Source organism: Anopheles gambiae, chromosome 3 (assembly GCF_943734735.2).
Source record: "Anopheles gambiae chromosome 3, idAnoGambNW_F1_1, whole genome shotgun sequence".
Lineage (NCBI taxonomy): Eukaryota > Metazoa > Arthropoda > Insecta > Diptera > Culicidae > Anopheles > Anopheles gambiae.
Genome location: NC_064602.1, coordinates 68,374,355 through 68,400,345, shown reverse-complemented (window position 1 = coordinate 68,400,345; position 25,991 = coordinate 68,374,355). Strand labels below are relative to the sequence as shown.

At 49.7% G+C, this 25,991-nt stretch overlaps 5 protein-coding genes across 5 annotated transcripts; 3 read left to right on the top strand and 2 right to left on the bottom strand.

The window, feature by feature from the left end:
- The first annotated feature begins 2 nt into the window (after positions 1-2).
- Positions 3-2,731, top strand: LOC1278871 (polyribonucleotide nucleotidyltransferase 1, mitochondrial). The gene is made up of 3 exons (XM_318517.4): positions 3-261; positions 328-2,320; positions 2,390-2,731. Exons 1-3 carry the CDS (start codon positions 122-124, stop codon positions 2,609-2,611), a joined length of 2,355 nt encoding a protein of 784 aa, XP_318517.4. The 5' UTR covers positions 3-121; the 3' UTR covers positions 2,612-2,731.
- LOC1278872 (cytoplasmic dynein 2 heavy chain 1) lies at positions 2,592-16,690 on the bottom strand. Its single transcript, XM_061660251.1, has 15 exons — positions 16,386-16,690; positions 15,809-16,307; positions 15,608-15,738; positions 15,312-15,544; positions 15,144-15,243; positions 14,556-15,081; positions 12,958-14,467; positions 12,799-12,881; positions 8,322-12,736; positions 6,621-8,253; positions 6,385-6,555; positions 4,368-6,319; positions 4,019-4,299; positions 3,228-3,956; positions 2,592-3,157 (listed from the first exon to the last, which is right to left on the bottom strand). The coding sequence occupies exons 1-15, from the start codon at positions 16,420-16,422 to the stop codon at positions 2,867-2,869; spliced, it is 12,591 nt and encodes a 4,196-aa protein (XP_061516235.1). The 5' UTR covers positions 16,423-16,690; the 3' UTR covers positions 2,592-2,866.
- Positions 16,691-16,781: 91 nt separating this feature from the next.
- LOC1278873 (multiple epidermal growth factor-like domains protein 10) lies at positions 16,782-19,107 on the bottom strand. The gene is made up of 7 exons (XM_318519.5): positions 18,701-19,107; positions 18,484-18,623; positions 18,199-18,334; positions 17,930-18,067; positions 17,495-17,812; positions 17,059-17,199; positions 16,782-17,001 (listed from the first exon to the last, which is right to left on the bottom strand). The coding sequence occupies exons 1-7, from the start codon at positions 18,759-18,761 to the stop codon at positions 16,928-16,930; spliced, it is 1,008 nt and encodes a 335-aa protein (XP_318519.5). The 5' UTR covers positions 18,762-19,107; the 3' UTR covers positions 16,782-16,927.
- Positions 19,108-20,734: 1,627 nt separating this feature from the next.
- LOC133393087 (fatty acyl-CoA reductase wat-like) lies at positions 20,735-22,973 on the top strand. The gene is made up of 5 exons (XM_061656464.1): positions 20,735-21,262; positions 21,351-21,485; positions 21,590-22,296; positions 22,370-22,486; positions 22,560-22,973. The coding sequence occupies exons 1-5, from the start codon at positions 21,035-21,037 to the stop codon at positions 22,816-22,818; spliced, it is 1,446 nt and encodes a 481-aa protein (XP_061512448.1). The 5' UTR covers positions 20,735-21,034; the 3' UTR covers positions 22,819-22,973.
- Positions 22,974-23,467: 494 nt separating this feature from the next.
- LOC133393154 (fatty acyl-CoA reductase wat-like) lies at positions 23,468-25,550 on the top strand. The gene is made up of 5 exons (XM_061656610.1): positions 23,468-23,692; positions 24,132-24,266; positions 24,330-25,054; positions 25,114-25,230; positions 25,295-25,550. The coding sequence occupies exons 1-5, from the start codon at positions 23,468-23,470 to the stop codon at positions 25,548-25,550; spliced, it is 1,458 nt and encodes a 485-aa protein (XP_061512594.1).
- The last annotated feature ends 441 nt before the right edge of the window (positions 25,551-25,991 follow it).

Genomic DNA, 25,991 nt, shown 5'->3' with positions numbered 1-25,991 from the left:
TCCGCGTGTTGACAGCTTCCTCGCCGGCTTTCGCAAAACCGTGTGCGGCGCCGCACAGATAATTTCGTTACGGGATTTTGTTTGTTTATACACGTTCGTTTGGCTGCTGGTAGCGATTAAAATGTTACACAATATTGCAAAACTTTGCCAGTATCGAAGGAAAGTGTTTCACATCCTGCCGCACGTGCGATGCGCCACCAGGAGGCAGCTCAGTACGTCCGCCCTCGAAAGTCCCGAAGTCGATGTAGCTTTAAGCACGGGGTAAGCACAGCATTTTGCACGGAATTGAGCTAACATGTTAATCGAATGGCGTATCACTTTTTGCAGGAGAATACTAAAGATCTCATCAGGGAAGTATGCACGCTTCGCGGACGGATGTTCAGTCGTAACGATCGGCGATACGGCCGTTATGGTGACGGCGGTGGCGAAACAGAAATCACAGAATGCCTCCTTCCTGCCGCTGGTGGTCGATTATCGGCAAAAGTCGGCAGCCGCCGGTCGCATCCCAACCAACTTTCTGCGCCGTGAGCTTGGCCCCTCGGAAAAGGAAATCCTGTCCGCTCGGCTAGTGGACCGCTCGATACGGCCACTCTTTCCCGCCGAGTTTCGCTACGACACACAGATCGTGTGCAATATGCTTGCGATCGATTCGGCCAACCCGCCGGACGTGCAGGCGATCAATGGTGCGTCGGCAGCGCTGGCGCTGAGCGACATCCCCTGGAACGGTCCCGTCGGTGCCGTTCGTGTCGGTTTGGTGGACAACGAAGCGATCATTAACCCCACCCGCAAAGAGATGCAGCTCAGCTCGCTGGATCTGGTGGTAACGGCCACCCGGCAGAATCTGGTCGTCATGCTGGAAGGTCGAGGGAACGTGGTGAACGAAAACGAACTCCGAATGGCGATCAAGAAGGGCACGAAGGAGGCTCAGCTTATCATCAACGGCATCGAGCGGCTGCAAAAGATGTACGGCAAGCCCAAGCGAGCACTGGAACCACTTCCGGCGGTGGACGAAGAGATTCAAAACGCCGTCCAAACGATGTCAGAGATGCGGTTGAGGGAAATCTTCCGTGACTATTCGCACGACAAGTTCAGCCGCGACCAGGCGGTCAGCAAAACGCGCACCGATACGATCGACAAAGTGTGGTCGAGCTTCCCGGCCGCCGACCCGGGTGTAATTTCGGAAACGTTCAACAAGTTCGTGAAGGGTGTGTTCCGCGAGATGCTGCTAGAGGAAAAGCGCCGTTGCGACGGGCGGGGGCTGGACGATTTGCGCAAAATCAGCTGCTCGGTCAACCTGCACAAACCACTGCACGGGTCGGCGCTGTTTCAGCGCGGCCAGACGCAAGTATTCTGCACCGTCGCACTCGATTCGCCCGAGAGTGCTTTGCGGCTCGATCCGATCGCTTCGCTCGACAGTGGGATGCGGTCGAAAAACTTCTTCCTGCACTACGAGTTCCCCCCGTACGCGACGGGTGAGACGGGCAAGATTGGGCCGATCGGGCGCCGCGAGATTGGGCACGGTGCGCTGGCGGAGAAGGGGCTCGTGCCGATCATCCCGAACGAGCATCCGTTCACGGTACGGCTCACCTCGGAGGTGCTGGAATCGAACGGGTCCAGCTCGATGGCGACCGTGTGTGCCGGCTCGATGGCGCTGATGGATGCGGGCGTGCCGGTACAGGAAGCGGCCGCCGGTGTAGCGATCGGGTTGATAACGAAGTACGAAAACAACGACACGAAACACCTGCAGGACTACTGCATACTGACCGATCTGCTCGGCATCGAGGACTACATGGGCGATATGGACATGAAGGTGGCGGGTACGAGGCGCGGCATGACGGCGATACAGGCGGATATAAAGGTGCCCGGCATACCGCTGAAGGTGGTGATGGAAGCGCTGCAGAAATCGATGGAAGCTCGCTTTAAAATACTCGACCTGATGGACGAAACGATCGGTGCGTCGCGCACCGTGCGGAAAGATTGTTGGCCCGTAACGGATCGGCTGGTGATCGAGGCACATCAGCGGGCGAAACTGCTCGGACCGGGTGGCACAAACCTTAGGAGGTTGTATCTCGAAACCGGCGTACAGCTTACTCCGGACGATGAAACGAGCTTCCGGATATTTGCCCCATCCGAAGCGGCCATGCACGAGGCGAAGGAGTACCTGGAGAATCTGCTGAAGGCGGAAAAGATACCGGACCTGGAGTTTGGTGCCATCTACACGGCCCGGATAGTGGAGCTGCGCGATACGGGTGTGATGGTGACGCTGTATCCTTCGATGCCACCGACACTGCTGCACAACTCGCAGCTCGATCAACGAAAGGTAGCTTGCGAACGTTTCAGCATGATCCCTTCAACTCTTTTAATTCTATTTTTTTTTTGTTCATTTCAGATTGCTCATCCCTCAGCGCTTGGATTGCAGGTGGGTGCAGAAATTCAGGTGAAATACTTTGGCCGTGATCCCGTGTCCGGGTACATGCGCCTATCGCGAAAGGTACTGCAAGGTCCGGCCACTGCCATGATTCGGAATCTCGATCGGCCAGGTGCAGCAGGTGCCACAGCTGGCGCAACAACAAACCCGACGACCAGCGGGGTGGAGGATGTGAAAAGTTAATTTTTACTTGGTGCGGTCAAACTGTGAAACGGGAAAAGAAATCGTACTGCCGTAGGTAAGAACAAGAGTATCGAAACTAGGCAATAAAAAGTGTACATATTGTAAGAATCAAGTTTGAAACTAACTGCTAAACTGTTTGAAAAACTCACGGTGCAATCACCTTCTGTACCTTTTCCCCTTGCATTGCATCTACAAAACTGTCTTTGGTGAACTTCAATAACCCTTTTTTAAATCAATTTCTAAACTTAAACATTACTACTGATAGTTTTCGGGGACAATAAGAGCTATACCAGCTGATATCAGTTGCGTGCTGCTAAATCCCGGTGCAATTTCCATCCCGATCGTACACAGCAGCACATCGCGCGAAATGTTGTTGTACAGCGGTACGGATAGTAGGTCGTCTCGCGTACCTCCTTTGCTAGCGGTAGCCGACCCACGAGGTACATAATTCAGCTCAAACGAACCCGTTGCGTTGATGTCGGGCCCTTGCTGTAAGGCTGACTGTTGGATGGCCAGTTTGTTCTGCTTCATTGTGCCACCATCAATCTAAAACATGGTTTAGAGGGAAGAAAGTGATAACAATTCAATTCGAGAAACATTTCAAACAGTAACTCACCAGCAGTGAAGCCACCATTACTCCCTTCTTTGCGGCACCAGCCGCCCCAAATGTGGCACATAAATGCAACTCCGTAGTGGAAATGGTGGACTGTTTCGATCTGCTCAGCTTCAATGCCGTCAGCATGGCTTCCACGTTGAACAGATGGTTAAAATCGATCTGCTGCACGGCCTGCCGTTCCAGCAACGAGCCATACATACGCTCTGTATTGGTAGTTTTGAAAGAAACCGCTCGCAGATACTCGATAACCGTTTTTGGTCCACTCCATATGCGACGCCACTGTATCGGCACCTGATTGTCGCAGATCGTTGTGAGCAGTGAGCGATCCTTGCTGCTCAGTAGACCTGCATCTTTCAGCGCTATCTTCAGTGCCTGGAAACAGTGGTTGATGGTAGTGTGCAGGTTCCGTGCCACCGTCAGCTCCGAAACGACAAAGATCATCCAAGGATCAGTGCTGTCCCGCGATCGCTCGATGAGTGAGTTCAGCTTGGCAATAAAGCTAGCGGAAGAGCTGTTCGTCGTGGACAGCAGTTTGTTCCACAGGCTAACGATGGGTCGTAAACGTTTGTCATAGTTTTGAACGGTGCCCGAGGAGAAGTACTGGGAGCGCAGTATTTTCAACGTATTGCGGCAAAAGATGAGATCGCGAGAAGCGTTCGTTGAAGCCGGTATGCCGTACAGTGTTGGGCTGTCCGTATCAGGGAGTTGGTCGAAAGCTTTCACATAATCCTGTTAAATGGAAAGATACGTTGAATAAAATACTGTACGCCAACGTGACAGACGTTACTAACCTCCACATGGTTGGAGTTGGGCACGGTTATGTTAAGGAACATGGGCTGCCAGCGGCTGGTCATGATCTTCTCATCAATGAACTCTCTGATGAGACACTCCAACCGGTTGAAGTCCTGATCATTGTCTATTCTACCGCCGTAGCTAAGCTTCTCGCTTAGCCCTTGCACCAATGGCCAGGGAATTTTTTGCGTGCTTCCCGTGCCGGCTGCTTCCACGTACTGTATCATGTCCATGGCGGTGCGAAGATCCGCATCGGAGAAGTCATACCGTTTGCTCCAACCTGCAGAGAGAGAGAGAGAGAGAGAAGTATTAAAGCAAGTTAAGATGTTAAGATACAACCTTACTCACCCTGCGGAATATACGATCGCCTCTCCTGGATAATAGAATGCAGCAGGAAAAGCCCGACGTACAGCTTGATCGTTTTATAGTCTCGCTTCTTTGTGCTGATACTTTGTGAGTGCTGCTCGAGCAGTAGCTTTAACTTGTACTTCAGTCCGGCGGGAGGTTCATACAACACCTTATTGCATTTTTTCTGGAACGTCTCACCAATATGTTGGTCCGATTCCGATGTTAACCAAAGCCGGAACCCATCTGCCAGGGAAATCGTTTTCAGCGCATCATCCAACGTGGTGGACAGAAACTGTGGCACTGTATGTACGTTTTTGATACAGATCCAGCTACCCGTGTTGGCTGCATCTTTCACCATCTTGAGCGCTTCCATTTCCTGCCCCTTGCCGATCGAGAACTCACTGTACTTCGTCAAACCGACGCCGGGACAGTGGCGGGCATGGTCACGGAGATCCTCCGAAGGATCCATCCCGGAGGCAGTAACCAGTAGCAGAGGTTCCGCTGGGGTCGACTCCTCCGCAAGACTTTTTATTGACGGACGGGTACTGTACAGACTCTTTACGCCTAGCATATTGCGCACGGATCGGTGGATGGTTTTGGTAAGCAAATCGGGCCGCAGTACTTGCGCGATCAGTATCTGCTGGAACTCAGTCAACGAAACAGGGGCGATGGCTTCGTCCGCTTCGGTGTACTTTCTCCAGGCTGGTTCATTTTCTAGCTCAAGACGAGCATAAAGGTCTGGATGTAACGCTTGCAGGGCTAGTACTTTACCAGCAAGCTCTGATCTTATCCATCGGGGACTCTGTCCATCGTGGTTGGATGATGCGTCCAGGTTGGTGAAGTTGTGCACAAACGACTCCCATTCCCGCTCGGGGAGCAACTCCGGAAAGGCTTGCTTGCACACATTCAGCCCTAGAATGATCTGTTCGTCCTTGGGGATGCTTCGACTCAGAAGCGAAAACACTCTCCGTACGAGGATCTTGTACAGTTCGTCCTGTGCCGCATGCTTGTCATTATCAATCACGCTCAGAAATATTGAAACATACTTCCCAACGTTCATGGCATAGAAGCGGCGTAGTCCCATGTACAGTGTAGCGGCCAGCTCACTCAGCGCCGTTCGCTGCGTGTAGTGCTCCATGATTGTGTCTCGAACGTGCGTAAACTCCTCCAGAGCCTTCTCAATCGCAGCCGCACTGCCCTTAATGCTGTTCAGAGTATTCAGCAGTGGTTCATTCTTCAAAATATCGCCCTGAGCGGAGGAAAGCTCCTGCAGTAGTTTATCCTGCAGGTTGAGCTTCTCCTTCATGAGCTTACCCTCCTCCTGTAGCAACTCGGTACGTTTGTGCTCAATTTCAGGCTGCTTTGTCTGTACCCATCTGTACGTCAGCACGTCCGTCAACCCCGCGGTCGTGGTGGTAAACCTGAGCGTCATCAGCTGTGCACTCAGCTCTTCATCCAGCGCAAGCGTTTCGTTTTGTGTAATCAGTATCAGCTTAAACTCGTCGTGCAGATCCACCGTCTTGTTGCCCACATGGAGCAGCTTCTTATTGAAGTGGCTCTGTACCGCCGTGCAGAACAGTGACAGCAGTGGCGCCTGGATGGCGTTAACGTTTTTTACGATCAGCACCTTGCCGAAACGTACTGCCAGCTCTAGACTGTAGGCGAACCGGTCCGCTCCTTGGCTCGTTAGCTCGTACGTACGGTTCAAATAGGTGAGATAGTTCGTTAGCCATTGCTGACCGTACTCGGATGGATCAATTAGTAGTGGGGTTGGGGTGGAAAAGTAGGAAAGGGAGAGGAATTTAACTAGCATTGCTGCGTTTTCGCGATACTGCTGGTCTGCCGTTAGGCCCATGCTTTCCCAGATGATCTTGTCCTGGTTGGTGATCAGTTGCTGGTCCAAGCTGAACGGGGGCAGGTTCGTTACGTCGGATAGCTTTGTCATGCAGGATCTTAAAGGAAGAAACAGGAAGTTAAATTTCCAACGTCAAATCTTAATTAAGTTCGAACGGCTTACCTTCGCTCTTCGAGACTCATCTGCGAAAGCTGAGTTATGTTCAGCGCAGTCATAAAACATCGCCCATCGAGGTGAGTGATCGCATCGTTCAAGTCATCCAGCTCCCTGCTCCAGCTGGTGTACTCGCTGTTGAGGTTTTGTACCAGTATTTCGGCCGTATGGAGTGTGTTTCTGTAACGACAAGATTTGTGTGGCTATAAAAACATGCAAGATTCAATCGAATGTTCACGCCCTACTTTGCTTCCTCCAGCTTTATCTCTAGCATAGCTGCTTCTTGCGTGTACACGTTCAACTGCTCCGACAAGCTGCGGACGGTATCGTTCACATTGTCCAACCCACTGGACAATGATTGCATGTCCGCCTCGGCCTGGTCTAGGTTTTCTTTCAACAGGTTCTGCTCCCGCTCCAGTGGTTTAATGCTCTGCATCACCTTCGCGTACTTTACATTCGCTATGACCCACGCCGCAAGGGGAGCTGCCGCAGCCGACGCACGCTTGGCATTGCGCTGTTCGTATGAGTCCGCCTTTGCCTGCAGTAGTTTCTCGACGGACGCGCAGTTTTCCGGACTGATGCGGGACGGATCGAGTGACCGGATGTCCTCCTTTACCCCACGCTTGGCCAGAAACGTTTTCATGCTATTCCAGGACGTATCCCGGATGCCCATCAGCCGCAGCACACCCTCCAGTATGTCGCGAACAATCTCGGGCGGCGCTCGAAGTGAACGTATTTCTGATAAGGCCTCTGTTTTGATCTGACCCACAGCAGCGCTGGCCTCGCGCAACGTTGGCTCCACCAGGCTGAGTTCCTCCTCGATGGCACGCTTTCGCTCAATCAGCTTTTCGCTGCTCTCTTGCGCCTGACGCTGCAGCTCGAGCAGTTCCGTTTTCTTGTCGTTTGCCGAGCTCATCGTGTTGGAGATCATATCCAGCGATTGGTTTGCAAGTTTGCGCTTCTCTGCCAATGCTTGCTGTTTTTCTTGGGCTACGATTTTCAGCTGCTCCACCACTCGGTGCGTTTCTGAGAGTTTGTCCACGCCGATCTGGATCTTTGCTTTGTACTGTTCTTTTTTAGCCTTCTCCTGGCCGTACAGATGGAAATAGGAACGGATTAAATGGATACGCCGTAGAGGGGAACGGCTCCAGCTGGAGATGTCTACATCGATCAGATCGTTAAAGTACACGGGCAGAGGAGTGAGAAGTGAGTTGGGTTCTTGGTGGGACTTTTGCACCGTATCTCCGACTCCTCCAATGGTGGTCAGATAGGTACGGAGATCGTCCGCCCTGGAAACGGCTTCCGACAGTATCCAAACCATTTCAGATTTCTGGTGTAATGCTGGATAGCTTTCAAACAGCGATCGGACGGTGGGTGACTCTGACTCCAGGATCACCACCAGATGAAAGTTTGATCGCAGCCGCTGTATAAAATAAGCCGAGAGAGACATCTGGAACGACTCTAGAGCAGCTTGTGGCTTCAGTGGAGCTGCAATGTTCTCTAAATCATCACCAAAGAAATCGGCCAGGTCTCCACCGGCTAGAATTGCTTCGCAAGTTTTCATCGCATCGGGCAGATAGTTGGCGACGGCGTGATGAAGGAAGAAGGCGACGGGTTCGTTTTCCAGTGCACAGTTTTGCATAACGATCTTCAGATCGTTGTTAAACTCGCCCATAGAATAGTGGCGTGACATTTGAGGGAATGCTACCCGTACATTGAGCATGGTGCAGGCCGTGTAGAGCGCTTGGAGACGTCCAGAACCTGCACGTCCAATCATGACAAGGTTCGCGTACGGGCGTGATAAGGCTCGAGCTATTGAGGCGATCGTTTCACAAAAGGCGACACTCATCGGTACGTCAATGAGAACATTTTCAGCATCTAGAGAAGAGACGATTATAATTATAATAACAGCTTTTCTTGAAATACAACACCAGCGAAATACTTACTACAAATAGTAATGCTATGATCGACCATACTATGCCACTGTTCGGCAGATATCATCTGCATATCGCCCCTTCGATGAGCACCTTCTTTCGGAACAAACAGCTCACCTTGCTCCAGCCGTTCCAGCATGCGGAACTCATCGCGAATAATGTCCTCAAACTGCTCCCTATCCTCCGCCGTAACTAAACGGTCGCGAAAGATGCGGCAGCACTCGTAGAGCAGTGCTTTTCCAAAGTTTTCCTCTGCGTAGAACAGTAGACCCGATATCCACTTCTCGATAAGCTTCGGCGTGAAGCGGTAGTGCGTCGCCTCACCGGGCGGAAATTGCTGATTGATCTTGACGTACACGTTGATGATGGATCGTACTAGATCGTGTAGCTTTAGACGTGTTGTTCCTTTCACCAGCTGATTATAAACGGGGAGTAGAATGCTTCGCACGATGCTTTCCATATCCTGCTCGTTTGGTTGTCCAAATCGCACCAAACGACAGATCGAGAGGAACCTTGGAGAGAGTGTGATCTTCTCAAGATCCGTCACCGAGGCACACACTTGCACACCGCTCACACTTATCCACTCCACACCATCGGAGTAGAACCCGTGACGATGGATAAGCTGCAACAGCAACTCCACCACTTCACAGGTACCCCACGCATCCACCGTGCAGAAATCGATATTCTTCAAGTACAGCACGATGCGGGAAAAGTTGGGACGATATTCCTTTCCCTTAACGGTCGTTACGATCAGTGAGTTTTGCTTGAGCGTGTAGAGAATGTTGGCAGTGGTTAGCTGTGCGCTACAGTTGATCGTAACGAGCTGATAGCCACTGAACTCGCTCACGATCGTCTGTAGTAGCAGGCTCTTGCCATTACCACTCGGACCGACCAGTAGCGCCACGTAACGTTCTTTCGAGGCGATGATATGCTTCAGCAAATCACTGTTCAGCTTCATCAGCGGAGTTCGGACGAGCACGTTGACGTAGGTCCCATTTTCGATCGACGCTCCCGTTATGTCATCCGTACTGTACAGCTCGATCATGTCCCGGAAGCTGTTGTAATAGTGATACTCCGCCACGGCACTGTCGGTAATTGCAATATCTGCCCAAGCGTACACCTGGTTGGAGAGGGCATTCTTTGCGGACATGCTGAGCACACCATTCAAGCCGCAAAGTAGATCAGCACAGAACTGATCCGTGTTTTTAATGCCTTCGATCGCAACAAGCACTGACTGGGCGAGACTAACCAACGAGTAACCGGCCGGTCGTTCGCGATGCTCCTCAATCCAGTCGATCGCACGGTAAAGATGTTGATCGAAGTAAGACTTCAGGAGATCACCCTGTGGATTTCTTGCCAACCAACCTGATACGATCAATTGATAAGGAAGATCTTCTGCGTTCAGATTAATAATACCCACGCGAGAGATTGTTGCTGGCGATGCCGTCGAAAGATCGTGCGTTTCAAAGATGAAGTTAACGTTACTGCCGAACTGGATGCGCCAGCCAGAGGGTAGTGTTAGGAGACGATTGTCGTCCAGCACCGAGTTGAGTGCCTCGATCCACTCCGGATCGACATCACCGTCGCAGATGATCCACGAGGTAACGTTACGACTTTCCGCATTAACTGCCACCGCCATCGAAGTCAGTACACCGTCCGTCCACTGGCGTGTGTCCGGATCGAGCCGTCCGAGCAGCTGCACCCGGCTCATTGACTTCGGTGAGATCGTGTGGATGCGTATGATCTGTCCTTGTGCAATCAGTGCCTCCTTCAGCAGCGCGATGATGGTCGTTTTGCCTGATTGGGGCGGTCCAATCACGACCACTCCCATGCGTTTTTGCAGTTGAGCCTGAAGCTCCAGACACTTCTCCACCTGCCGGTCGTTCTGCTGGTGGCCGAGTGTCGAGAATGCGTCCAGAATTCTCGCCCGCAACTCCGCGTTTGCGCTCGGTTCAATCGGAACGCCCGGGAACACGTTGGTGAGCAGCACATCGAACCGTTTTGCGTCGAATATTGTAAGTCGGCACATAAGGTTCGCTCGAATCACGTTCACCACTACCGCTGCCTCTTGGGCATATTCGCGTGACTCCCCGTCGATGGATTTCAATGCCCGACCACAGGCCAACAGTACTGCTTTAAGCTCACGCAGTCCCCAATCGTAGTGCCGCTGGCGGGAGAGAATCTTCTGCGATAGCTCAAACAACTCCACAATCTGTGCTCCGAGGCGATCGGCATGCTTGAAACCCTCAACGAACAGTGTGACGCGTGCGATTTGCTGTGGCCTCGGAGCTTGCATAGCGATCGGACGAAACAGTGCCTGAAGATTGAGTGGGAGCTGTTGTCGACCACCGTACTCCTCCCCGGCCGGATTGAGCGTCACAAACACGCAACAGTGTTGATCCAGTGGGAGCGTTTCACCGCCCATTGTCACTTCCGCTTGCTTGTCTTTCAGGGCACGTTGGAGGGGTTGGATGAGCATCGAAATGGAGGATAGCGTTGCTTCCTGAAGTCGATTAAACTCGTCGAAACAGCCCCAAGCACCGCACCGTGCCAGCCCGGAAAGGATGAGTGCCATGGCGGCCGTATCGATGTTTTCGTCGCAGTTAAACACCAGCACCAACCGGCCGAGCATGGCACCGAGTGATTTGACACACTCTGTCTTACCTGTACCGGCAGGTCCGAATGGGTTGCCACCCAGTCCGAGTTGCATTGCTTGCGTCAGGATGAGGTAACAGTTGTGAGCGAGCGATGTGTACACCAGCTTTGCGTAATTCCCCAAGAACTCGTATGAGTAGCGGAACTCAGCGTACACCATACGAACGGTAACGTTCGCTTTGCCATCAGCATAGAACTTGAGCTGCTGCAGCCAATACCAGTCGCTCACGTTTGTCACATTGTGCGCCAGGAGGTAGTCGACCGTGGTCTGCTGGTACACAAGATCTATTAGAAGTGATCGTAGCTTGATGCCTGTGAGTGGATTTTCGCACTGCTGTAGCATCGTCGAGTACTTGGATATTTCGTTCTGCACGTGCTGCTTGAGGTTCGCTAGCTGCATTCCAATGATTGCCTTTTCGGTGCGTTTGGTGAATGAGATCGAGTTGGCCAGGCAAATGATCTGCATAGGGTAGCGTTCGATCGTGGCAGAATCAAGCGAATCAGTTAGCTGTAGACATTGCGCGAGGAGTGTCTTTAGTGTGTCCTTGATTTTCTCCACCAGTACGTTCAACCAATCCTCAACGGGAACTCCCTGGATCGTGATTGAATCCTCCAGCCGCAGTTCGTCTCCTTCCTCGCTAGCGAAACCAATCACCCTTGAAGAGCTCTCATCCAGCACCAACCTGTATATCCCGGGAAACAGTTTCCTGATATGTTTCTGCACGATGCTCTCCTTCGATGACTGTCCTAGCAGCTCCAGCAGATCATCGTCCGACAAGAAGTAAAACCGCGAAAATGCATTCCGTTTCGCTTTGATGTACGCACTCAGCGCATTCTGACAGCGTGCGATCTGTCCCTGCAGCGTTTCAATGATCGACAGCACATTGTTGATCTTGTTCACCGACACAACCCGCGGATCGTCTGTAATCTCCTTCATGATATAGCGAAAGTTTTTGTCGATGCTTCGAAACACGGCTTCCTCCTTCTTTAGCGTCCCTACGCCAAAGATCGGCTCCAAGTAGATCCAGCGCTTCTGGATCTGGTTCAAGTGCGTCACGATGTAGTCGAGATTGTTCAGCTTCTCCTCCCACACGTCCGCCTGGTCGGAGAACGACTCGAACGAGGCCGAATTCTTGGCCGACTGGAGTAGGAACTGATTGTCGCCTATTTTGTTCAGCGTTTCAACGTAATCTTTGATCAGCTTTAGAGCAGCACCCTTGGAGTCAGTATAGTCGATCAGTTTGAGCATGGCTGTGGCACTCCACTGCTCCAACTCCACAATGGCCTGCCGGATGATGTGCTCTGAGGCAGCACCGCGTACAATCGCCTGTATTTCGGAGGCTTGGTCCTGCAACTTTTCACTTGCTCCCAGGACATCACCCAGGCAGAGGTCGTGTTGGGATTTGGAATCGATCGACAGCATCATGCATAGCTTGGCCCAATGCTTTTCGATTAGCGCGTCCGATTGCAGTGTGGTCAGTACCGGCAATGCACCCTTGTAGCGCTCTATAGTTGTGTTAATGCGAGCACTAGCCACACTACCTGCCACCTGTCCAGCAGTTGGTTTTTCCCATCGACCGATAAAATCCGTCAACAGATGGGGTCGTCGACGATAAATTGTCCACTCTTCGTTTGCGACGGTGTCGTAGTCGTTGAGGAATTCGTTGAAAATGTCCCAATTCTTGCCCTGCTCCGTAATGTCTTGTTCCAGCTTAGCAAATATATCATTAAACTCCTTGGGAACGGTTATGTTGAACTTTTCCGTTTGTTTACTGTCACGAAAAAAGAGGATGATCAGAATACACATCTTCAATATCCCAACTCCCGAACTTACTTGAGCGTTTCCCGTTTGGTGAGTATCTGTTTCCATTGTGTTTGACGCTCACGGAATAGCGACATGTCAGCAGTTTCGTTTGTCTGTAAGTTATTGGAGCACCAGAAAGAATTGGAAATTGGAGCACCTAGTTCGTAAAAACTAACCAACTAATCTTACCTCCAAATCTTTGATAGTAGACTCCCACCGGATCGAGAACTTTTCCGCCTCATCGTTCAGCTCGTTGATCTGTCTCAATATATTCTCCTTAATAATGTCCAACCGGCCTTGCAGCAACGTCTGATGATTGTCAATCAGTGGCTGCAGCTGGTTCCACTGCAACAAAATTCCGCCCAGTGCCGACACTCGCTCCTTGCACCATCCCGCCAAGCAAGAATCCTTCCCCTGCAGCGCCTTCATCAGCTCGCTCATCTTCGGCAGCTCGTGAACGATCTTCTCGTACTTTGCGCTCGATTCGGCAATGCCCAGCTCATCCTGTGGTATGTTCTGCAGCACACCGAACGAGTACGCCAGGTACTCCTGTATTTCCGCAATGCTGTCAAGAATCGACGTCCGCAAGCTCCCCGCCAACGCTTCCCAGTAACGCCGACTAAGCGCATCAATATCACTGCACAGCGGCGCATAGCTCACCACCAAACAATCAATCTCCTTCTCGCGCTCCTGTATCCGTGCCAACTGCTGGCTGAACCGCTTACAGGCACGGAAATTGTTATCCCAGTGCTGCCAGCTCGTACAGTGCACCGTGCAGAGCTGCTCCAGATCCACCATCCCGAGCGCCACAAACGGTAGCCAGCTGTCCCGGAACTCCACCAGCTGCCGGAACACAATTTCCGCCTTCTCGTACAGCACACCGAAGTGCTGATAGTTGCGATCAATCATCGTTTTGAACAGTGCGCCACCCTGCTCGGAAAGGCCCTTAAAGTTGACCGGCTTTTCGACGAACCGGCGTACCTGCGAGTAGTACTTGGAGCGAATCTCTTCCAGCGATGGGCGGAACTGGATGCGCTGCTGGCGAAAGATCAGATCGACGTGTATCTCCGGCAGCTTCTGATGCACATCCAGCAGACCTACAATGTACTGGTATTCGAGCACCTTGTACAGTTGGTGGTCCCAGTGCAGCTTGAAGGGGTTCAGATTGCCATATCCCTGTCGCTCCATGCTCGTAACGATCTCCCGTAGGTTGCGTATTTCCTCCTTCCAAACATTCGCTTGTCGGATGAGATCCGTGTCCATCAGCTTCAGGATCGCTTTCCGTGCCTGCTCATGATGTCCGGTGAGCTGATTGTTGTCCTTCAGCAACCGCTTGACCGATTCCTGCAGTGCGTCGATGTACCGCTCGACCGATTCTTCCTCACTCCAGCAAACCGACTCGCTCTTGACTAGCTTCGAAAAGTCCATCGCATTCTTCAGCATGATCGGCCTGATGCAGGGCACCATCAAGCCACCGATCGTGTTGTGAAAGGTGGCCACTTGCTGCAACCGCCGGGCATGCGCCACAAACCGCATCGAATGCGACACATTGCGCTGAATCTCCGGTGTGTGTTTCAATCCGAGATTTTGCAAATGGCGCGCCTCATCGATGAAGGTGACCAGTTTCGGCCCGAACGTAACCTTCATGAGCTGATTGTCCGACTTGTCGAACACGACCACCGGTTGGTTTTCTCGCAAGCTGGGGGAGAAATTTCAAAGGGTGCGGAAGCTTTTTGATTAATGATTATCCATCAATCCATGAGAAAGAGAAAAGGTGTGTTACTTACCTCAGCACACCATCGCGTATGGCCATCATGGAGTTTTCGGTCCACGTTTCAAAGTTACCCCGGACGAGGGCGCGCATTTCCTCCTTGAACTCGCCGATGCGCTTCAGCGCTTCCGCGTACCCATCCCGATCGCGACACAGGGCCGCAACGATCGATTCGAGCTGCTGCAGCTCATCCTCCACCACCCGGTAGCAGCGCGTTTCGGCCACGATCGGTGTCACGTTGCTTTCGGTGAAGTTTGTGGTGGTGAGCAGCTCGCGCAGCTCGCGTATCATCGTATCGATGCTGCGGAACACTTGATTGCGCTCGGCTGCGAGCGTTTCCAGGATCAGGGGACGGGTTAGAATTTCTTTGTAGCGATTAAAAACCATCACCGTGTAGCGGGGATTGCCACCGGTTTCCAGTATCTTCTGCTGCAGTATGAAGGCCGCACTTTCGTCTATCTTGGCGAGAGCGTGCTCCATTTTCGCTTTTGCCGTTTCCCACCGCTTGTTGCCGAGCGGGGTAAGATCGTAGATGTTTATTCCTGGAAATGAAGATCCAGGAATTTTAATTGATTCTAATAGGAAGTTTGGGAAGGTTTGTTACCATGAAAAGGTAATGCCACTTCATTGGCCAACGGGAAGTATTTTTCACTTTCAAAGAACAATGCGTACAGTAGATCCTTCACGTGGCGAATATCCAAAATCTGTAGGAAATAAACCATACGTCGCATCATTACTGGAGCAATCTAAGAACGCTTCTCACTGTACGTACCTCTTTGTATCTTGTTTGAAATTTGGTCAACAGCTTCGAACGATACGGTTCCCCCAACCAGGGATGGGGCTCATAGTTGGGCCAGAACAGGCGTGTCAAGGAATCGAAAGTTTGTATCCAGGATTCGAGCGTTTCCTTCACGTGACCTATCGCATCGTCCAGCGAAACCGTCCCAATGTCCCACATATCCAACTCGGTCAAATGTTCCGTGCAGGAGGTAACGACACGAACGGCTGAAAATATAAAGCACAATCGTTGGAAGCTCTTGCCAAGTCCACCAAAAAATGCAAACCTACAGATCATATCGAAGATGCTACACATCCGATTCTGTGGGTAATGGTGTGGCAGGCGCCATATCTCGTCCAACGCCGACTGACACACATCGATCATTTCGTCCAGCTTGCCCAAACTCATCGTCTCACTTTCACTGGAATTCAATACATCAAATGAAAAGCTCATGAAAATTCTTGTCCACAGGAAAGTTCTCCGCTTCGTACCCAAACTGTTCGCTTATGCGTTCCAAAATAGTGGCGAACGATCGGGCCGCTTCCCGATCCGCTTTCGTCGGCAGCATCTTCGTTTTGTGCATCCAAAAGCTAACCTCATCGTGCAGCGAAAGGATGCCCGACTCGGTCAGGCCCAGCGAAAGTCCCAGGCTGGAGTGCAGGTTCTGCAGCAGCGTCCGTATCTCTGCCGGATATTCAAACTTCTTGAGGATGTAGGGCGAAAAGACACGCTGCAGCGAGTTGTAAATGGACTTGGCCAGGCCACCCTCCAACGTTAGCAGCCCAATTTTGGCCGCTCCAGTGTGACCACTAAAGTCTAGGTTGGGAATTTTGTAAAACAGCAACCCGTACTGGTTCTCCACGGGGACGCTGTTCTGCAGCAGCACCTCCCCATCCACGGTGACGGCCGCCAGCACGGTAACATCCTCGTTGTCAAGGAACTCGTTAATGACGTCACCGTTCTCCAGTGTCGTCACACCGAAGAACTCAACTGCAGGCGGAAAGCAACACGGGATTGGCATGATAAAAGTGCTATTTCCCACAAAGTATCACACACGCCGCCACTTACCACAAGCGTTGTAGATGAATTTGTAACGATTGGACATCTTTGTGGTGGAATTGATACATTTATTTCACGTAATTAGGACACTTTTTCGGCAGCGTAACGTTCTTGCATTCAGCAATTGACAGGTACTGTGAAGAAAAGCGCCTTTGTTGTCCCTCGCCGGTTACCATAGTGACTAGTGTCCCCGGAACGGCCACACGGAAATTAAATCCCTGAAGGAGGGTGTGGACATGGGAAGGAAGTTCAGGACCTTTGTTTACGGACGGCTTTCGGGGGTTGTTGGCGGTAAACAACAGGTGGTTCCATTGGGTTTCCCTAGGCAACGGAGTGGTATTATTTCCGCACTCGACCGTGAACCAGGACATTATTGGAGTAATGTTAGGGGTAAAACAACGATAATCAATTGAAAAAAGAGCAAACAAGCGTCTTCATATCTTTATTTCCATATGCCACAGGAAACACAACAATCAAACTACGAAACGAAGATAAATACAAAGAAATAGGGAATACAAATATCACATCAAGAACAGCAAGATCTCTCTTTTTTATGACATTGAGCGCAAAAAGACACCGATGACGACAAATAACAGCGTTGATGGTACGATGATTACTCCGGTATCTGAAAAGGGGTTAACATTGTGTAACAATCCTATTTGAATGTCTGTAGTCTACTTACTAGCCTTGTAGCAGATGTTGTTCTTTTCCACGAATCCGGTCAAACAGACGCACGCGTTCATGTAACATTCCATCGACTGTTCGTGCGGTCCGACGTGGAATTGGTAGCAGTTTTGGTCGTCATTGCAGCTGTCTCCGTGTACTGAAATGTAAATTTAAGGAAAGGAAATCAGATAAACCCTCCATCTGATAATGTTTGATGTAATTTTAATCGCTTCAACAAAGCGAGCGATTACTTCACAGCCCCGTCAAAACATTGCGTCAGAACAGCCGTCAATTTCAGATTCACATGTAGGAGTGTGTTATTACTTCACAAATTAATCGCCCCTTAGCTCATCTCTTAGATTTAGCGATCTGTAAAACTTTGATGCAAAAGCGCATTTTCTCTCTTCCCGCATCCACCATCTGTAATGACCACCTTGCCCCCTTGTACCTACCGATTTTTCGCTCGCAAACATTCTGTACCGCCTGCTGGCCGGTGGTGGCGTTCGTCACCGGGAGCGGGAACTGGAAGTGATTGCTATCGCAGCCGCATCGCTCCCGATAGCAGATCGAGCCTACCCCGAGCGAGGCAATGCACTGGTTCGTGTCGGTGCAAGGTTGATCGAGTGCGGCCACCGCCAGGCAGCTACTGTTGGTCGCATCTGCCACAAAGTCGACGCCGCACAGGCATTGCCCGGCGTGGCACACCGAGTTGGCCGTCCCGTTCGCACACTCGTCATCCGCTGCGCAAGGCTTCGTGAGGTTAGCAACCGCTGGGAGGGAGAGCGTGGGGGGGGGGGGGGGGAGAGAAAAAAAAACAATAACAATACACGTGCAGAGATGAAGAGACGTTGATCGATCATACTGTGGCATCACACTGTTACACGCACCTATGATAGAGCGGCAGGCACCCTCGTGAAGCACAAAGTGTTCCTGACACTGGCAAACCTGTTCCCGGCAGTCGGCAAAGTGGTCGTGGTTCGAGCACTGCTCGTTATTCTCGCACTCGCCACCCAGCTGTACCGATTCTGGTGACGTGCACAGGAAAGCAAGGGCATCCGAATGAAACGAGACAACCAATGAAAAAAGCAAGCGATAAGTAAGGTTAGGGACATCCACAAGCGCGCGTGTGTGGCACGCGTACGTCGGCGGGACTTACTGTAGACGCACTTCCTGTCCTCCCGGCTCGGGAGAAACCCGTCCTTGCAGATGCACCGGCGCGTTTGCTCGTGGCAGAACGAATTCGCTACCTGGCACGGACATTGACCACCGATGTGGTTCGACACTCGGTTAACCTTCACGCGAGGGCGAAAAATGGGATACACGCAGAGGGAGAGAGAGAGCGAGGGTGAGATCGTACGATCGATCAGCAAACCTAGGCATCAGCCGGTGTTTGATTGGGAATAAACGAGAGGGATACGAGTAGCAAGGTCACGCTACTTACCAGCGGCCGGCACTCGGTGGCATTGCCGTTCTGGGACAGGTCAGTGCACCGGCAGTGCTCCTCGATGCACGTGGAGTTTACAGTCGCGCTGCGAAACGGCTCACAGTCCTGGTCAGTTTCGCACGTCAGCTCCACCAGATCTGTTCACGGGATGGGAGGGTGGGTCGGGTTTTTACTGGGGCGTAAAAAAGCAACCGAAAGAATCCCTCATACTTACCGCTCGATCGGGCAAAATCGAAAGCGAACACGATCAAGAGCAGCACAGCAAATCGGGCCATTGTGTCACGAGGCAGCAGCGGGCAAGTCCTGTATGCATGCGGAGGAGAGATGGACGACACTGATCATGCCCGGGGTGACCTGTACATCGATTGAGGAGGTCAGTGATTGATCACGATCTTATCGTTTATCAGTTCGACAGAAAGGCGTTACGCGTCAACCAGAATGTGTCAAAAAATTTAATTGAAAATATAAAATTTATTTTAAAACAAAAAACAAAAAACATTTTGTTTTGCTATAACAGATAAACTGGTTCGACAGGTACAGGAAATAACTGGTTGGACGGTCCCCAGTCGGTGGACGGTATTTAGTGGGGAGGGCCATAAATTATGCCACTTAGTTTGTGCCGCCCATCGCCCTTAAAGATACACCGGGGAAACATGCGTGATTGCATCACAATGGTGCAACGCATGCCTCTCAGTAGGACATATTATTATGTTATATTGTTTGTATTATATTGTATTATATTATTTGTTGTATTATATTGTATAACAATATATTGTATTATATTGTTTTAATGTTGTTCCTCGTTTGTTTGTAACTGTGATGCATTTAAAACGGCTTTGCTGAATGAGTTTAGATAGTATGTTTATTAAAAAGGTAAGAGGTTTACTTAACAAATGTAAAAGAAATCAATATCAAAAAGGAACTCAGAGGTCAGTCTGGACAGTGATCTGTTCATCCTGCAAATGCCACAAAAAAAGCGATTAGGATGTTACATTCTAAGGTAAGATTGATTCATTTATTTATTTATTTTTATTTCAAGATGCTAACGAAGTGAACATATTTCAAAACATGTGCCCGAATAATTGAATATATAAACCAACTAAATTGGACAATGTGCTAACAGTCTCAACAGTAAAAAATAGCTTAAAACACAATGGCGATAATGTGAAAAGCATATTCTAACATTTAGTGGATATTCGTAGTGATATGAGCTATTCTTTGGTTGGTTAGAATATTCGTAATGTAACCTATGGGACGGCAATATCGATTAATGGTAATATAATGAGAATATATCTGAGTATCTGAGTATGAGTATTTGTGAATTCAATATATTCGAAAGAAATTTTATTTTCAATTTATATTCTCAACATATAACAATCAAGGAAAAATAAACTTATCATAATTCGTTTAGATCTTTTTTTTACTAATACCATAAACTAAGGAGTATGTTTATTGTTACCAAGAAATAAATATTTGAAATCAGTAATGCCCGCTTCGTGGTACAGTCGTGACGCCATACGTAGGACTGACTATCCTGCTATGGGAGAAAATCAATATGTAAGTCACTGAAAGCCAAGTCCACAAGTGGTACAGGCAGGCCTTGACCGACAACGGTTGTTGAGCCAAAAAGAAGAAGAATGCCCGCTTAGGAATCACAACTAGCTATCATATAGGATATCGATGACACTCAAGGTGTCAAGCAAGCCAATCATGATATAATGGTTAATTTATATTGAACTAGGAATGTCCAAGATGTGATAACTACTAAGAGGAGTTACCATTGAAAGAAGATTTAATTAAGAAAAAATAGATTCAAGATAGTTTAAAGAAGCGAATGAATTCAGTGGATCCAAGTTCTTTGTGAATATAATATACGGACATTTTCTACTTCATCTTTTCTACACTTGTTAGTTAGCTATTAGGTTTAGATTTGAACTAGAAATTAAATTGATGTTAACACCTTGCTGATAGTTCGAATTTTGACTAGATTAAGTTTATATACGAGATTTGAACCCATGACACTAAATATTGCAGAATCACACGACCATACTAATAATGTCAACAGACCGACGTCCCGCGAATACTGATCAAAGCAAACCACATTCGGAACAACCTGCCGATGAACAAAACAACAATAATTCCACCTTTTTCACACGCAGATCCACCCGCGGACACGCTGTGCAACGTTGGGGCAGCCCGTGGTGGGATAACAATGCCGGGCGTGAGAATTAGCAACCGCGCTTCTCCCGCTTGCAACAGGTCTCGCCAATTCTTCTGCCCAGGAGCCGATCGATCAACAACAAAACGTGTTGCTGCGCCCCACAGACCCACTAGCCGGACTGGGTCGCGCGCGGGATTGTGCGTTGCGCCAATGCGTACCTTTATTTCCGTATTGTGCGTGGTAGTATAAAGGCTCGCTCCAGAACGGAGGCTCCGATCAGTGCTTTTGCAGCCTTCCGGTGATCGGTAGATTTCGAAAGTTTGTACTGTGGTTTTAGGGAAGAATCCTGAATAGTGGTTGTGCAGCAGTTGTGAAAAGTGCAGTACGATGAATACGGAAACGATCGATACGGGACCAGTGTTGGAGGGTGCGCTGAATGTGGCCGAGTTCTATCGTGACGCGACCGTGCTGGTTACCGGTGGCACCGGCTTTATCGGCAAAGTGTTGGTGGAGAAGCTGCTGCGTTGCTTTGAGGTGAAGAAGATCTTTCTGCTGATCCGGCGCAAAGCGAACGTCAGTGCGACGGATCGTCTCCAGCAGATGTTGGAAGGACCGGTTAGTGTGTGATCCTGCTTTGTTTTAGTTTTTAGTAAATGTTTTAGTGAATCGTGAGCGTGATCGGTTTTCCGTTTTTTTTTTGCAGATTTTCGACACAATCCGTAGCACGGCACCGGATGCGAAGGAACGCTTCGCGAAGGTCGTAGCAATGGATGCCGCATTCGATCGCGAGGACATTGTGGATGACGTCGACAAGACGAAACTTTGTAACGAAGTGCAGGTGTGTGTGTGTGTGTGTGTGTGTGTGTGTGTGTGTGTGTGTGTGTGTAATTTCCAATCCGTTTAATTCTTAACCATGCTCAATCCTGCTCCTAATAACCACAGATCGTTTTCCACGTGATGGCCTCGATCCGGTTCAACGAGGTGCTGGACGAAGCGATCGCGATCAACGTCACCTCAGCGCAGCGGCTGTACGCCCTCGCCAGCTCGATGGCGGAACTGCGCTCGATTGTGCACGTGTCGACGTTCTACGCGAACTGCGATCGGCCATACATCGAGGAGCGCATCTACGACGACGTACCGTACGGAGGGCTCGAGCACATCCAGCTATTCTTCAAGAGCCTCAGCGTGGAGGAGAAGGAACGCATGACGCGGGTGGTGCTGGGCAATATGCCCAACTCGTACGTGTTTAGCAAAAAGTGTGCAGAGGCCATGGTTGGCCGCAAGTTTGGCCATCTGCCGATTGGGATCTTCCGGCCGCCGATCGTGATCTCGAGCTACCGGGAGCCGGAACCGGGCTGGGTGGACTGTTTCCACGGTGCCACCGGGTTGTGCGTGCCGGTCGTCCTGGGCAAGACGATGTGGTACTATGGGAAGCCGGAGGTAAAGCCGTTCATGTCGCCGGTCGATCATACGGTGTCGGGGATGTTGGCGGCGGCGTGCGACATCTACCGCCGACAGTGCACCATTCTGCCGGTGGAAAAGCCGGTCCCGGTGTATAACTTTACGTTCGAGAAGAACCGGTTCGCTTACGGCGATATGGTGGAGCTGGTCTGCTCTGGTTTGCCGAACGTGCTCGATCGATGGCTGAGGTACGATCGAACTCTTAACGAGCGTATAAGTTCCTTATCAAAATAATATGTCTTTCTCTCTATTGATCCACAGTCGCATCAAATGCCGCATCAGTCCTTGGAAAATATTTCCCCAAATGCTGCTCTGGCTGATGACGCTCCAGGCGCGCATTGCCGATGAAATTCTGGCCTGGTTCGGCAAGCGGGGCAGGTAAGAGCCGTCTCTTTGATTCCAATGAGTATCAACTCCAGAATAACGTATTTCTTCTTCCCGTACGATCTAGCAACGTGAAAATTGTGTCCGCCATTACGACACTCTCCAACGCGGTCGAGTACTTCCGCTGTCACATGTGGACCATGGACAACAGCAACGTGAAGCGGATGCTGTCACTGCTATCCCGAGACGACGCCAAGAGGTTGGACTTTGATGGCGAGCAGATCGACTGGCGAGACTACCACAAATCGTACGCCAAGGGCATTGCGATGGAGCTGATGAGGAAGAATGATCGCCGGAAGTCGTCGATGGCGGCGAACAGAGCTTGAGCGTCTTTGTGCATGTTTTGTTTATGATAGGTTAAAATTGTTTGATTATTTTTTTATATTTATTCATTATAATTTTTTCTTACATTCTATTTGTTTACATCACGACAATAAATCTACAAAGTTAATAAAGCTTTGTCCTACATTTGAAACAACGATTGTTTCTTGTTGTTATATTTCCCTTTCAAAATAATCCACTAGGCGTTTTGTTTGCTAAATATTTCTATTGCACAACTGTATTTATACTCGTGTGACGAGGCGTACATTGTCGTACGTGTACTATCAAAATCTTTCGTTTACATTTGCACCGATGTTTCGTTGTGCGATAAATGTGCCAAGTTCGAACTGGGCTGCGAGAGTACGTTGGGCTACCAGTCTTGATTGAATTTCTACCAGTTCACATTGAGAAACTCTTGGTGACATCGAGAACATAACGGACGGAAGTTAACGGAAGCTAATCCATCTAGCGTCTCACCTAACAGCGCCTTATAGAACGATCAAGGATATCGTCGTACAGCTATATAGAAGCGAAACACAGGAAACTGTTCTCCAGTTGCATTTCAGAACTCTTCGCTTTATGTTCCGTTTGTGTGCTAACAAGCTGAGAGTGACATCGAAATTAACGTGATTTAAACCACACAAAAACCCCAACATGGATATCCCAGGGAGTACTCTCACAGAATCCAGCAAACAGTTAAACGTTTTGGAGTTTTACCGTGACGCCGTGGTGCTCGTTACCGGCGGTACCGGATTTCTCGGCAAAGTGCTGGTGGAAAAGCTGCTCCGAAGCATGGCCGTCAAGAAGGTGGTGCTGCTTGTGCGGGAAAAGCGTGGCACCAGCGTACCCGAGCGATTGCGTCAGTTGATTTCCGATCCAGTTAGTATCCACCGTTTCCATGATTGCCAGTGATTAGTGTTGGGTCGTGTGGGATTTCAACAAGCTTTGATTGTGTCTAAAACTGATTGCTTTCGTCGGTAAATTATAACCTGTACGGATCCATCAATGGACAGGTGGTGGTTCATTGACCGCAGATAGCGCAAAGCGTACGCCTTACCCGATAAGGCAAGGATACGGCAAACAGGTTTACAGTTAATGGGCGGTCGACTTGGGCGGTTTGAAGCCACGTTGTCCTTGAGCAGATTTCATTGCATAAGTGAAAAGGAAGTGCGTCTAACTGCAGCTAGAAAAGCGAAGGGCAATCTCGCGCTTGGCGCATGACGAAATGGCAATGGAAAATGTTAATTACAATGTGTTTCGTGTCGGTGTTGTGACATTTTGGTTCTTATATTTGCTGTGATGTGTTCTTGTTCTGCAGATATTCGATAAGATACGAGAGTCTGAAGTGCATCCCAGCAAAGTGTTCGCAAAGCTGGAAGCCGTTGAGACTGATTTTACGAAGGATGAGTTCGTAAAGGAACCTTACAAAACGGATCTACTCAACGAGACACAGGTTAGATGATCAGCATTTCTTCCAGATTTTAAAGAACTGCTTACCAATGGTTTTCCTTTCAAGATTGTTTTCCATGTCATGGCTACGGTAAGGTTTGACATGTCGTTTCAAACCGTTTTGGACACCAATGTGACCAGTGCCGAACGGCTGTACACCTTCCTACGGCAAGCGCGCCATCTGAAGGCGATCGTACACGTCTCCACCTTCTACTCGAACTGCGACCGAGCCTACATCGAAGAATGCGTGTACGATGACATACGGTACGGCGGCTGGGACCACATTCGACGCATTCTGGAACCGCTGACGGAGGCGGAAAAGGCCAAACTGATGCCCTCGATCATTGCCCCACTGCCCAACAACTACACGTTTAGCAAGAAGTGTGCGGAGGTGATGATACAGAAGCGCTTCTCCGACCTACCGATCGGTATCTTCCGCCCACCGATTGTGACGCCCGGCTACCGAGAGCCCGTGCCCGGTTGGGTCGATAGCCTGCAGGGTGTGACAGCGTTGTGCATTCCGATACTGAAACAACGGCTGCTTTGGTACTACGGGGATCCTGCCGTGTGTCCGGCATTGGCACCGGTGGACTACTGCATTGCCGGCCTGATCACTACCGCCTGTGACGTGAGCCATCGGCAGGAGGAAAAGCGTGTGCTGGAATCGTTTGATCGACAGGGTGCTGAGCCACCGGTGTACAACTTTTACTTCGACAAGCAGCTCATCTCCTGGCAGCAGTTTATTGGACTTGTTGGGGCGAGTCTTCCGACCCATAGTGGACGACTGTTTAGGTAAGAGTGTTTTCTTTAAATAGTTATCAGAATAACAGTTTAATTGAAACTATTTTTAGAAATGTTCGTATGCGGCTAACCCGTTGTCGAATTCTGTCGCTCATTACGTTCTGGTGGATGTACCTTCTTGCCTACATTGCGGACTTTTTCCTGACAATTCTGAAAAAGCCAAAATGGTACGTATAGATCTCACTTCAAGCTCATAGGAAATCTTACGGTTTGATCCGGATTTTTCCGCAGTAATGTTAGAATGGCGACGGGTCTGAAAACGCTGGCCGACACCTCCGAACACTTTCGCAGCCACACGTGGACAGCACGAAACGATAACGTCAAGCGCATGAGGCAATTGCTTTCCAGGGCGGATGAAGCAGTGCTCGAGTTTGATGTCGATCGAATTGACCTGGTAGAGTACTACAAACATTATACGGCCGGGCTGTTTGATCTGCTGAAGAGAAAAGAGCTTCAGCGAATACAGAAAAAGAAGCTTGAATGTTAAGCCGATACGAACGATAAGTCTTTCAGTATTAAGAATAACTAACATGTCATTACATTGAATAGGATGGATAGATTAAAAAGAAGATTGTCAGACTGTTATTACATTTAAAAAGGCGCATGGCGTCAGGAGACGCAAAGTCTGGATAGAAATAAATAAATAAAAAAGCATACGTCGACATTATTTTCGCCAAGATGGGTTGCGCCTACAAGGTATGCAATATAATACTTTTATGGTGTCTATTTTACATTGTTCGACAATACCTGGACTTTTTTATATTTACTTACTACAAATGAATACAGCTAGTTACATATTACAGTTTAGTTTAGACCCCCTAGGTCGAAGCTCAATTGTTAGTTCACTTCTGTTTGCGAATAGCATATATGTTATAATTTGTTCTTCATTTTATTTTGATATATGTATACAAAAAGTCGTAGTGGGAGA

What these genes read in the sequence shown, in the direction of transcription:
- LOC133393154 (XM_061656610.1), top strand. Translation starts at nt 23,468, where the DNA reads ATGGATATCCCAGGGAGTACTCTCACAGAATCCAGCAAACAGTTAAAC. An exon ending in ATCTACTCAACGAGACACAG is followed by an intron (nt 24,267 to 24,329) that starts GTTAGATGATCA and finishes TTTCCTTTCAAG; the next exon opens with ATTGTTTTCCATGTCATGGC. An exon ending in ATTCTGAAAAAGCCAAAATG is followed by an intron (nt 25,231 to 25,294) that starts GTACGTATAGAT and finishes ATTTTTCCGCAG; the next exon opens with TAATGTTAGAATGGCGACGG.
- LOC1278871 (XM_318517.4), top strand. Translation starts at nt 122, where the DNA reads ATGTTACACAATATTGCAAAACTTTGCCAGTATCGAAGGAAAGTGTTT. An exon ending in GATGTAGCTTTAAGCACGGG is followed by an intron (nt 262 to 327) that starts GTAAGCACAGCA and finishes CACTTTTTGCAG; the next exon opens with GAGAATACTAAAGATCTCAT. An exon ending in CGCAGCTCGATCAACGAAAG is followed by an intron (nt 2,321 to 2,389) that starts GTAGCTTGCGAA and finishes TGTTCATTTCAG; the next exon opens with ATTGCTCATCCCTCAGCGCT.
- LOC1278873 (XM_318519.5), bottom strand. Translation starts at nt 18,761, where the DNA reads ATGGCCCGATTTGCTGTGCTGCTCTTGATCGTGTTCGCTTTCGATTTT. An exon ending in CGATTTTGCCCGATCGAGCG is followed by an intron (nt 18,624 to 18,700) that starts GTAAGTATGAGG and finishes TCCCGTGAACAG; the next exon opens with ATCTGGTGGAGCTGACGTGC. An exon ending in CCACCGAGTGCCGGCCGCTG is followed by an intron (nt 18,335 to 18,483) that starts GTAAGTAGCGTG and finishes CCTCGCGTGAAG; the next exon opens with GTTAACCGAGTGTCGAACCA.
- LOC133393087 (XM_061656464.1), top strand. Translation starts at nt 21,035, where the DNA reads ATGAATACGGAAACGATCGATACGGGACCAGTGTTGGAGGGTGCGCTG. An exon ending in AGCAGATGTTGGAAGGACCG is followed by an intron (nt 21,263 to 21,350) that starts GTTAGTGTGTGA and finishes TTTTTTTTGCAG; the next exon opens with ATTTTCGACACAATCCGTAG. An exon ending in TGGTTCGGCAAGCGGGGCAG is followed by an intron (nt 22,487 to 22,559) that starts GTAAGAGCCGTC and finishes CGTACGATCTAG; the next exon opens with CAACGTGAAAATTGTGTCCG.
- LOC1278872 (XM_061660251.1), bottom strand. Translation starts at nt 16,422, where the DNA reads ATGTCCAATCGTTACAAATTCATCTACAACGCTTGTG. An exon ending in TTCAAACAAGATACAAAGAG is followed by an intron (nt 15,244 to 15,311) that starts GTACGTACAGTG and finishes TATTTCCTACAG; the next exon opens with ATTTTGGATATTCGCCACGT. An exon ending in CCAACTCCAACCATGTGGAG is followed by an intron (nt 3,957 to 4,018) that starts GTTAGTAACGTC and finishes TCCATTTAACAG; the next exon opens with GATTATGTGAAAGCTTTCGA.